Source organism: Drosophila takahashii, chromosome 2L (assembly GCF_030179915.1).
Source record: "Drosophila takahashii strain IR98-3 E-12201 chromosome 2L, DtakHiC1v2, whole genome shotgun sequence".
NCBI lineage: Eukaryota > Metazoa > Arthropoda > Insecta > Diptera > Drosophilidae > Drosophila > Drosophila takahashii.
The window spans coordinates 27,916,933-27,928,950 of NC_091678.1; the positions used below are offsets into that span (position 1 = coordinate 27,916,933).

The window sequence follows — 12,018 nt, forward strand, 5'->3', positions numbered from 1 at the left end:
CATATCTATTACTCTACAAGTAACAGTACTCGAGTATACGTTACTCGTAGAGTAAAATGTGTGTAACAGCTAGAAGGAAGCATTTCCGACAATAAAAACAATAAACAATACAATTTTAATTAAAGTTTATATATTCTTGATATAATTATAAATGTTCCACAATTCCACAATTCCCAAGCCAGATTTTGTATTAAGTTTTTCACGTACTTCAACGCTGGCTGGAAGTCAAGTGCAACGCGGACCTTTAAAAAGTGTAGGATGAACATGAAATGAATAATTGACTTTTAGTCACAGGCACTGAAACCTTACTTAGTCTAATATTGGTTGAACAGCAGAAGAATCTACAGAATCTAGTCGCATTATATTCTCCAGCTGAAAATGCTTGGCACTCACCTCAGCAGCGTATCATCGTCGACAAGCATGAGCCAGCGTATGCCCATTTGTTCACCGATATCCTTGAGGGATAATTGTAAAATTGCCAATGTCTTGGCACAATGTCCTGACTGCACATTCGGTATCCCAGTGCTGATTGTCGGTATGCCGACGTCTGTTGAGGTTTTCGGAGAGAGAGCGGAAAATCGCAAAGTCAAATCAATGAATATTGAATAAGTTAGGCCGTTCCTCGCAAGGTGATGCTGGGGAGCGGGAATGGGGGAAATCCGATGTTTGTCCATGCATAAATGTATGCGTATTTGCGTATGTGTTTAGTTCGCCTGTCACTCCGCCTCATCGTGTTTTTGTTAATGCGTAGAGCTTAGTCTCTTGTGCATGTATGACCCATGCATGTACCACCCACTGCACCGGAACCCCCATTTGGTTTAATTGCCCGCTTATTGTCATCGGGGTGCTTACCTGCCACATCGCTGTAGTATCTTCTGTTCCAGGCTTCGGTTGCCCAGGTGCGTTCGATGATTGCTATGCGTTCCTTATGGAATTTCGCACAGGTTTTGATTGCGAAATATATGTTCGATCCTGACGTGTACACCTGTTCGTGTTATTGGGGTAGCCAGGAAAGGAGATATGGAGACGGAGAGAATCAAGTCGGGGTCGATACACAATTTATGGTTATGCAGGTTTCAAATGCTAATTGCTCGGGGTAGAAACAAATGAATCTGGTACCTATTCGGTAGCACGGAGTATTTTAACTTTAAGGCACGAAACAAATGTAATTTAAAAAAGCGTTGCATCAAGTATGAACGCTATAGACGAGTGTCTTGACTATCAAATACCCGTTATTCAGATGCACATATGCAAGCAGCCAACTAACTTTATATTTAGCCTTTTCATCAAAAACATGGAATAAGTACCTATGTTTATGCATCTCAAGAGTGATAAACATACTCCCTTGTACTGAAATGGTGAAATCATAATATTTTGAATACCTCATCTTAATCAAAAGTCCCTTTGGATGTTATATGATTTTACTACAAGAAGGCGTAAATGAACTTACACAACGCTCCTTCCTGTGCTCCGAAGCCGGTAGCAGGCCAACAGATGGCTCCTCTGGCTGTGCATGCAGTAAACAACAGGGTCCTCTGTTTGGGATCTCCGGGCCTTGCACTGCTGCAGCGGTCGGGCAAATGTAGCTGGCACTTTTTAGAAGTATTTTCCCAGACATCGGTGTGCGTTCTTGCGGGTTGGGCGATACGTTATCGTAAATAAAGCGCGCCAGCTCATGAGAGGCATCAATGGAAAAGTCGCTATTAAGGGTGATGTTATGGGCATTATGAACAACAAGTTCCACCATTCTGTTTATGGAGAGGAATAAAAGATATTTGTTAGGTGTCCGCCACTTAATGCCCAACGAATTATTTCGTTGAAAAGTAACAGGTAGATAGATGGAAGCGTTTACGACCCCATTCAGAAAAAAGTATAAAGTTATTCAGCTAACACTTAGTGTCCAAGATCTCTTGTTCAGTCGGATGGGCGGACGGACGGACGAACATGGCTGGATCGGCTCAGATATTGATCTTCTAGATCATTTCCATTAATTTACAAATCTCAAAAACGTTAAATTTAATGTATTATTTTGACATTATATTTCATATTTTCGGAATGATATGAGCACAGATGGGACGATTGATGACAATTTTTGGTATTTTTTCTCTGTGTACTTATGCACGAACAAACCCTTTTACTCTACGAGTAACGGGAATAAATATGGGCAATTCTCTGAGGATGTCAACCAAGATGTCATCCTTAACTAAGCTACATAAGTAACACTATGCAGCATCAAAAATTAACCTCGATGAATGCTATATTTTTGGATTCGTTACGAATTCCCAAGTTAAACTGCGTTTTCCAAAGAGTTCCCCGACGCAAGGATTCTTAGCAAAAGGACCTCAAAGTTCGAAAAATGCTGAAATTGACCAACTTTGCGGAGCTCTCAGAGGCATATGGATGCATGGCATCGTTCGAAGTTAAAGTTTTTTAAAAGATACACCCTTTATCTTACAAACCCCATACATAAAATAATTTTAGGATTTTTTTTAAGGCAGAAATAAATTCCAAAAAACATAGTTAAAAAACTGAAAAACATACAGCTGCGGTCAAAATAGTAGCAGTGTTGCCGCCTTGTGTTTTTAAAAGTTTGATGTTGTAATTTTTTCTTATCCAATTAGTCTAATAGTAAAATTATAATCAATACAATATTACCAGGAAAAGATCAATTACAACAACAAACTTTTAAATACACAGGGCGGCAACACTACTACCATTTTGACCGCAGCTGTATACTTTTATGTTTTTTGACTATGTTTTCTAGAATTTGTTTCTGCCTTTAAAAAAATCTTAAAAATTTTTTAAGTATGGGGTTTAAAGATAAAGGGTGCATCTTTTAAAAAACTTTAACATCGAATCAAACCATGCATCCATTTGCCTCTGAGAGCTCCGCAAAGTTGGCCAATTTCAGAATTTTTCGAACTTTGAGGTCCTTTTGCTAAGAATCCTTGCGTCGGGGAACTTTTTAGAAAACGCAGTTTAACTTGGGAATTCGTAACGAATCCAAAAATATAGCATCCATCGAGGTAAATTTAAAAAGCACTAAAAATGCTGCACAGTGTAATTTAAGTATCCTTGAATAATTTTCCAGGACAGTACCTTTTATATGGGCAAAAAACTCATTTTTTGTAATTTTTCCGTATTTTTTAAAGTGGCTCTTAAACGGTTTTTTTACGTTAAGGTTACAGAAAAACCACCTAAGAAAATGACGGAAAAAACTGTCGCGTGCAACATGTAGCAACATGTAACCTAACACAATACATTTTAAAGAAAGAACAAGGAACACTATAAAATTAACTGCATTATAATATTCCTTCACGTTTTGTTACAATCGAAAGTTAAGCAGGAAGTCAAAAAAGTCACTTCTATTGGTGTCGCGTGCGAAAGTCTTGGTTTTTTTATATATCTTAAAAACGAAAAATGTCCCAAGGTCAGCCCTAGCACATATTTTAGTGCTAATCAAGACCTTTCATTTGGGCTTAGTGCCAAAAGAAAAAATGTCCAGGAAAATGGTTTTTTTCACCTGCAAAGCGTACGAACGTCGCGTGCGACAGCAGAGAATTGGCCATTTTTAAGGATTTTTCGGTTGACTTTTATTCAATTTTTTGAACTTTTTTTTTGCTTTTGTAAGGCCGATCGGAATTTTGCGTCCTGACCAATGCAAAATTGTTATACATATACATATGGAAGCAAAGTTTAAAGAGAATGCATTTTTTCTTTAGATAGTTAAAAACTTTTTACCTGCGCAGCATAACACCTGTGAAGATAACTCCGGCGCTAAACATGGGATAGGGAAAGCGGTCCTTGTAACTCAAGAAATGGTGTATAATGGTGGCCTCCGAATCGTACAGGGCGTGACCGTAAAAGGAGAGCTGGAGAAAGCACGTCGGTACAGGCACAGGATTGACCGCCAGGTGAAAAAACTCACCTCCCTGGGGTTTTGGCGACTCAGCTGCTCGAGCAGGCCGCGCAGCGAGGTCAAACGCGTGTTGTGTTGACACCATATAATCCATTCCGTGCGAGGTCCTAATAGACGTGTCTGGCCTCTCAAATGTGGAAGTGCGTCTAGCATGGTCCAGTAGTTGAAAAGCTCGTGCATCACATGGACCTTTAAGACATAGTCCCCGGGGAAGATCCCCGCCAGTTCCAGTTTCCTACGCTGCTCACGCACGCTGTCTGCCAATGCTAAGCACTCATCTTTAGCTTCGAGGGGAAGGGGTGGACAGGCGATGACCAGGAGCACTTCTCCAGGTTCAAATTTGCAGCAGCACAAGCTCACAAAGCACAAAAGTACCAGCTCCCCACAGACCTTAGTTGACATACCTAATGTCTATTACGGAACCCTATAATTTTATACGCTCAATTTTCTATATTTCAAAAATAAACTTTTTGGATTCCTACCGACCAACAAAACACGACTGTTCTAATGAACGTGCGAAATCGTACTGAGGCAACTGTGATTTTATTTTGGCGCAAAGCCGAATGGATTGGAGGGGTGTGGTGTCGAAGTGTGATTTAACGTGAGAAGTCCAACGCGCAGACGCCTGTAAGTAGTAGTTTTTATGAATGAATTGGTGCACGCCACAGTTGGCCATCTGTACAAATGAGTAGAGTGCTGCAAGGTTTGAGTCACCTAAGGTCGAAAGAAAAACAAGAAAGGAAGCTAGCTTCGGCAAGCCGAAGCTTATATACCCTTGCAGATCATTCATATTAATTAACAAATCGCAAAAATATTCAATATTCCATTATTTCTCATTAATTTTCCAATCGTTCCTATGGCGGCTATATGATATAGTAGTTCAATTTTGATCAAATTAAAACCGAAATTCGGAAATATTTAAAAAGAGTCATATCCTAAAGTAGAAGAGAATACAATAAAAACTAACGAAGCAATAATTATTTTCCTATTAATTTGCATTTAATTTTCCGACCGTTCCTATGGCAGCTATATGATATAGTGTCCCGATTTTTTCTAAATTTTATTCGAAATTTCTAAATATTTAAAAAATAACATTCCCAAGAGAAGAAGTTAATATTTCAAAAAATACCAAAGCTTGAATAGGGTCGGAAACGTCTCCTTCACTGCGTTGCAAACTTCTGACTGAAATCATAATACCCTCTGCAAGGGTATAACAAGAGAGAACTCGGTAATAATATGTATTTATTAGCGGGCTCACCCCGAATTTCGCAAAAAAATTATCCTCGATGGACCGCGATTTCTTAAGAATTTACGTGCAAAAAGAACTTGGCGGTCGGCCATGGTTCCCTTGTAATTGAATTTCAAAGTTTCCGGGTTTGCTATAAAAAACAAGTATGCTTTCCTAACGTTTGCTATAAAAAATTGTTATATATTTTTATTTTTTTTTATATATATTTTCCTACTTTAAATAAAACTAAAATACTATATATTTTTTTCCTTTTCTTTTTTTCTCAGGTTACTATTAAACGAGCATTTTCGACTTTAAAGTTGGTCCTTACCGACAACAGAAATCGACTGAGTGAAGAAACACTGGAAAACATATTGCTAGTCAAGTTAAACCCAAATTTTTTAGATGCTGCAATAGATACTTTGATACGCTTTTCCAAAACGATGAATATGAATAAAAAGGGTTATGTCTAGCAATCCGTCGTTTTTTAAATCTATTTAACCGTATTTTTCTGTAACAAAAACATTTAATGTAACATTGAAATTAAGCAAATCAACCTGTCAGAAACATACTATATCAGGGGTGTCACAGAAATCTCTTCCAACCGAAGACGGTTGGATTTTGCATTGATGCACGTAAGAACTTTAACGGATTTCGGTTGGAAATAATTTCTGTGACACCCCCATATGTGCCTGATTTCAAAATCTACAAAAGCAGAAATTTAGCTGCTGTTTCAGCTAGCTTGAAATTCAGCTAGCTGGCAATCCAAAAATCCAGCATTTTGCCTATTCGGGCTTTGCTTTTACTGTTGGCTGTAAGTTTATCAAAAAGCCAAATCCGAAGTAAATTATTTTTGTAAGGCTTTCAAGTAGTCAAAGCACCCCAAAGCTAAAATTTAACAGATTTTGCTGCTTATATCTCAGCATTTCAAACACTGATAAAAATCATATATGTATATAGGGGGATTCCCTAAACTGTTGAATTGCTGAATTGTTGAATTTTGGTCAGCTGTTAATCAGCGGTTCCATACAAAGGCAACTTTCAGAAATTTCAGCAATTCAACAGCCTCGGGGCTGTTGAAAATTTTGTTGAATTACTGAAAAACCAGAGTTGTCACCTTTTTTTAAAAGTCGTGGCAACTCCGTAACATTTTAGTATCACCAGTACGCATTATTTATTTTAAAATCAACTTAGAAAGCATATTTGTGGTTCTTTTTACCTTGGTAACACTTTTAGACAGTAACTAGCAATAATAATTCAAATTTTACATGCTTTAAGTTCCGTGAAACTTTTCAACAAATAACAGCTGTTTGAAAATTCAACAGGAACCATTTTGGGTCGTTCCCTTAATTGTTGAAATTTTTTGTTGAATTTTCAACAATTCAGCAATTCAACAGTTTGGGGAATCCCCCTTATATGTACCCTTTTCCTTTTTAGTCAAAATAAGACTAATTTAAAATACCTAACATCTGAGTAATTGGTATTATTGGGAACTAGTCCTCACAACCGCGTAAAAATGATCATAACCATGCATGTGTATTTATACCCGTTACTCGTAGAGTAAAAGGGTATATTAGATTCGTGCAAAAGTATGTAACAGCTAGAAGGAAGCGTTTCCGACCCTATAACCTATATATATTCTTGATCAGGATCACCAGCCGAGTCGATCTAGCCATGTCCGTCTGTCCGTCTGTCTGTCCGTCTGTGTGTCTGTATGAACGCTGAGATCTCAGAAACTACAAAAGCTAGAAGGTTGAGATTTGCCACTTATATTCTTTGGCTTCCTACGCAGCGCAAGTTTATTTTAGCCGAGCGCCACGCCCCCTCTAACGCCCACAATCGCCCACTAACGATTTTAAAATGGGTCCTGCGCCCACATCTTTAAAGATTTCCAAGAAGTATAAATGCAATTTTGTTGTGTATATTTATACCTATCGAAATGTAGAAGACATTTTTCAAATCGGACCATTCATTAAAAAGTTATACGCATCTATCTCCCTCGCACTCCCTTTAGCTGAGTGACGGGTATTAGATAGTCGGGACACCAACCCGACTATAGCGTTCTCTCTTGTTTTATTATGATAATCAGAAGAAATCGGGGTCCAAGGAGGATTATATATTTTAACCTTTCTTTTAGTCTTTTCCACCCAAAACCAAACATAACAAGAAAAGAAGCTACCCTTGCAGATCATTCTATCGTTTCTATGGCAGCTATCACTATGGACGGCAGTCCATGTAGTGACGAAGCGCACCAGGAGAGTGTGCGAAGGCGACTACTATTATATAGCCGCAAAATTGAAAATCTGCTGTGATAGTCCGATCGTAATGAGTAATACACCAATCGAAAGGTATTGCAAATACTTAAAGGATTGCATACCAAGACTTTAAGAAAATCAATTGGCTTGGGAGAGAGAGCGGTGAAAGTGAAAAAATGAAAATTTCGAAATTTGGAGCTGTTGGGGCCGGTGGGGATAAATGCCCCCTCGCAATGTTTTAGTTGTATTCCTTTTGAAAATACCCGTCGAATGAGGGGTCATTTGTCAAAATCCGAAGCTCCGTTCAAAAGTTATAGCCAAAATAAGATTTCCTTCTTCTTCCCAAAATGAAAATTTAATTCTGTTTGTCAGTTTGTCAGTTTGTCAGTTTGTCCAAAACATGTTTCTTAAGTTTTGAAAATTTAATATGACGTTCATCCCATCGATATAAAAAACTTTTGTTCTACCACTTTTGGAAAAACTCGCTAGTTTAGCGGGAAAACAGCTATAAATAGCTAAAATTCGGAAAACCGTAACTTCTATTCTACTAAAGCTACAGACTTGTGCTGCATCTTGTTTGAAAGGTATTTTTAAATGCTATAAACGCCTTCTATATGCAATTTGTGTAAATGTAATAATTAAAAAGATATGAACAAAAGACAATTTTTTAAAACTATTTTTTTAGCTTTTTTTTATTTTTCTCAAAAACGGCTCTAACGATTTTCTTGAAAACTTTAAACTGTATAGCCATTGAGATTCCTTAAATTTTGGTATATAACACATTACTGTAAAAAGTCACGTTTAAAAGTTATTTTTATACGAAAATAGCCACTTTTGCCAGCTCGAACAACTAAAGCTTCCTGAGTATTGAATTTTGTGTGAGGGTATCCGAACTGTATTTTAGGGTCATGGAATCAGTAAATTTGCAATTAAGAGTTCCATATAGGAATCTTTTGTTCTACGACTTTTGGAAAAAGCCGCTACTTTAGCGGGAAAAAAGCTAAAAATGGCTAAATTTCGTTAGTTTGTAAGTTCTACACTACTAAAGGTACAGACATGTGCCATACCTCGTTTAAAAGGTATTTTGAAATACTTTTTAACTTAATTTGTTTAAATACAATGGCTTACAAATTATGATTGACCAATTTAAATTTAAATGTATATATTAGCTCCTATGAGAGCAAATGTAAACAAACAAAAACTTCTGATATCAAATAAAAACACCTCTTAACGAGGTAAAAAACTAGTGACGATCGCACCTTCAACATACAAAAGTTCTGATATCAACATTTGTGATTTATTTTTATTTTTTTATTCGGCACGCTGCAATAGAAAATGCCTGTGAAGGGAAAAAGGCTGGAATAGTCTGCTAGGGCGGGCCGAATGAGAAAAGATTAGAAAGTCTATTTAATGACGAGTGTAATAATTTTTCGTCACAAATGTTGATATCAGAACTTTTGTATGTTGAAGGTGCGATCGTCACTAGTTTTTTACCTCGTTAAGAGGTGTTTTTATTTGATATGATATAGTAGTTCGATCTTTTTAAAATTAAAATCGAAATTTGGTAAAATTTAAAAATAGTCATAACCCAGAGTAGAAGAGAGTGTAATAAAAATCAACAAAGATATAATTTTTTTCCTGATAATTTCCATTTAATTTTTCGACCGTTCCTATGGCAGCTATATGATATAGTGATCCGATTTTTTAAATATTTAATTCGAAATTCAGAAATATATAAAAAACAAGAAAGGAAGCTACCTTCGGCCAGCCGAAGCTTATATACCCTTGTAGATAAAGTAATGCTCACTCGGTGCAGTTCCAGGGATTCCAGATTCACCGTTTCTATTTTAATTTTGTTTATACATAAGTAGTCAAGAATCAAAGCGCCTACTTCCTACAAAGTTACAATTAATTTTCTTATATTTGTTTGAATATTCCTATGGGAGCCTTAAGATAGTGGTCCGATCCAGCTTGCTCCGACATATGTACTACCTGCAATAGAAAGAAGACTTTCGGGAAAGTTTCATCGCGATAGCTTTAAAACTGAGAGACTAGTTCGCATAGAAACGGACAGACGGACAGACAGACAGACAGACGGACATGCCTAGATACCCTCGGCTATTGGTGCTGATCCAGAATATATATACTTTATGTGGTCGGAAACGTCTCCTTCACTGCGTTGCAAACATCTGACTGAAGTTATAATACCCTCTACAAGGGTATAATAATATTCCCAAGAGTAGAAGGTAATATTTGAAAAAACACTGAAGCTAGTATTTTTTTAACGTTTCCTTCCTATGAGAGTTATAAGATATAGTTGTCAGATCCGGTCGGTTCCGACATATATACTACCTGCAATAGAAAGAAGACTTTTGGGAAAGTTTCATCCCGATAGCTCAAAAAACAGACGGACAGACGGACATGGCTAGATGGACTCGTCTAGTGATGCTGATCAAGAATATATATACTTTATGGGGTCGAAAACGCTTCGCTCTCCCTGTTACATACTTTTGCACGAATACAATATACTCTATTACCCTACAATATACGCTATTAAGTTAATATGTAATAAACTTTCTGAAACACTTAGGGCCGTTTTCTCGTCCGTCCTGCAAAGTAAAATTTAGCTAATAGAAGGATAAATTTATCCCAGTGGCAAATCAGTTTTCGTTTTCTCGTCCGTCATTTAAAACTCCAAATAAAAGGCGCACTAATTTGAGTCTGGGTGGCAGCCCCACAATAGAAGAGTTAACTAATTGTCAAAAATTAATCGAAAAACTATCGAAAAATACCATAAAACAGTCATACAAACAGCTGATGATATAAACAAAATTTCAAACTAATAAAAAACAATGTCGGCAGAAAGAAAGTTTCGCGGTAAAAATTATACCGATGAACAGGACACAATTCTTGTAGAACTGGTGTCTTCGGAATCGCCTCCGGGAGATTGAATTCTTACATGCGTGCAATCTATGGCTCCTATCTTGGACTTTCGGAAACTTGGCTAATTTATAAAAATCAACAACATTTTCTTGAAGATCTTTAATACGCCGGTACTTCATTAATTGTTTTGAAAAAGACGCTATAGCAAAATTAACGCCCTTAACTGGCAGTGGCCACGCTAACACCACAAAAATTGCCTACAGTTATAAGAAAACTGCCGCTTGCGTAGAATCTAAGAGCTATTAGAAGCTTAACCCATGTATTATCGTTTCCCGATAATAATGGTTTGTGATTATATGGAATTAGTTAAATCAAGTGAATGCACTTACTGCTTTACTTTAAATTCAAGTCGCAAAACATTTTTTTGTAAAACAAATTTTACCGCTTTTTCTTAAGAGAACCCTTTTAACAAATTCTTCATCACTGTAATGTTCGAAGTAATTTCTTTGGTCGTGATATCTGCGCCGATAGGTTCGCACTTCAGACAATTCGACGATTTCCCACAGAGTTTGAAGATAAATCGCTCGGGAATTCATTTTAAAATCAATTGGATGACATTAACAATTTTGATTTGTATTTAACTGTAAATAGAATCACCTGTTTTCGAATGAAGAGTGGAACCAGATTGACAACGCTCAAATGTCTGGCAACATTTGCGCACAATCCAACCGCACAAATTTTGCACGTTGGATGAAGTACCGAGACAAAATTTGTCCCTACCTGCGCTAACATAAGGACGAGTAAACCATTTTTTGTTTATCGCTCCGTTGTCCCGGCAGGCAAAATAAAGTAAAACGGCCATTAATATTATTTACGCACATACATCTTGAAAGCAGTTTCAAATTACTGTTAACGGATAAAGCAAAACATCATATAAAATAGACCAATGAAAAGGTACATACATATCCGTCCAAATCAAGATCATAAAAATGATATCTTTTGATATCCAGCAAGTTTTTTCAAGATTTATTTTCTGTTATACCGCCTAGTGATTAAAATGTAGAAACGTGTGGTTCCACTGCGATTTTTCTAAAATTTAAACAGCACGAATAACACTGGTCGACAAAAAAAAAGCCCAAGAATAAAAGCTACCAAACCAGAAAGGATTTTAGCTGTAGATTACTACCTCATACTTGGAAACTTTCTATCACGTCGAAGTTTTGAGAAATCCGTGGTCAAAGTTCCAAATTTTCGATTTTTAGGCACTTTTTGCGACTTAATAGTAAGAAAACCCTTCGCAGCCCAGAGCCACAATTTAGCGGAAAAGGTACTTTGAACCTTTAACTTCAAGATTGTCCAATCACAAAGTTGGGCGACCTCTACTTCTTTAGCTACAATGGATTTTACTGAAGTACTTTTTGTCACTTTTTTTCATCTATAGTAGCCTGATATTTTTAATGTATTGTATGTGTACGGGTCTCAGTTCAACAAGAAAAATATCAGGCTACTATAGATGAAAAAAAGTGACAAAAAGTACTTCTGTAAAATCGATTGTAGCTAAAGAAATAGAGGTCGCCCAGCTTTGTGATTGGACACTCTTGGAGTTAAAGGTTCAAAGTACCTTTTCCGCTAAATTGTGGCTCTGGGCTGCGAAAGGTTTTTTTTACTATTAAGCCGCAAAAAGTGCCTAAAAATCGAAAATTTGTAACTTTGACCACGGATTTCTAAAAACT

The 12,018-nt window shown here is 36.9% G+C and overlaps 1 protein-coding gene across 2 annotated transcripts in view; it reads right to left on the minus strand.

The window, feature by feature from the left end:
- The window catches only part of LOC108069000 (beta-1,3-glucosyltransferase), a 40,078-nt gene extending 35,594 nt beyond the window's left edge, over positions 1-4,484 (minus strand). Inside the window, exons 1-6 of one of the 2 annotated variants that reach the window (XM_070213635.1) lie at positions 4,406-4,484; positions 3,929-4,343; positions 3,742-3,872; positions 1,451-1,748; positions 853-985; positions 394-547 (exon numbers count right to left, since the gene is read on the minus strand). In XM_070213635.1, the coding sequence (XP_070069736.1) occupies positions 394-547; positions 853-985; positions 1,451-1,748; positions 3,742-3,872; positions 3,929-4,321 (1,109 nt within the window). In that variant the 5' untranslated portion in view covers positions 4,322-4,343; positions 4,406-4,484. Of the gene's footprint in view, positions 1-135; positions 243-309; positions 548-852; positions 986-1,450; positions 1,749-3,741; positions 3,873-3,928 lie in introns of those variants that run through there. The other variant, XR_011418114.1, reaches the window with a different exon arrangement.
- Between the last annotated feature and the right edge of the window lie 7,534 nt (positions 4,485-12,018).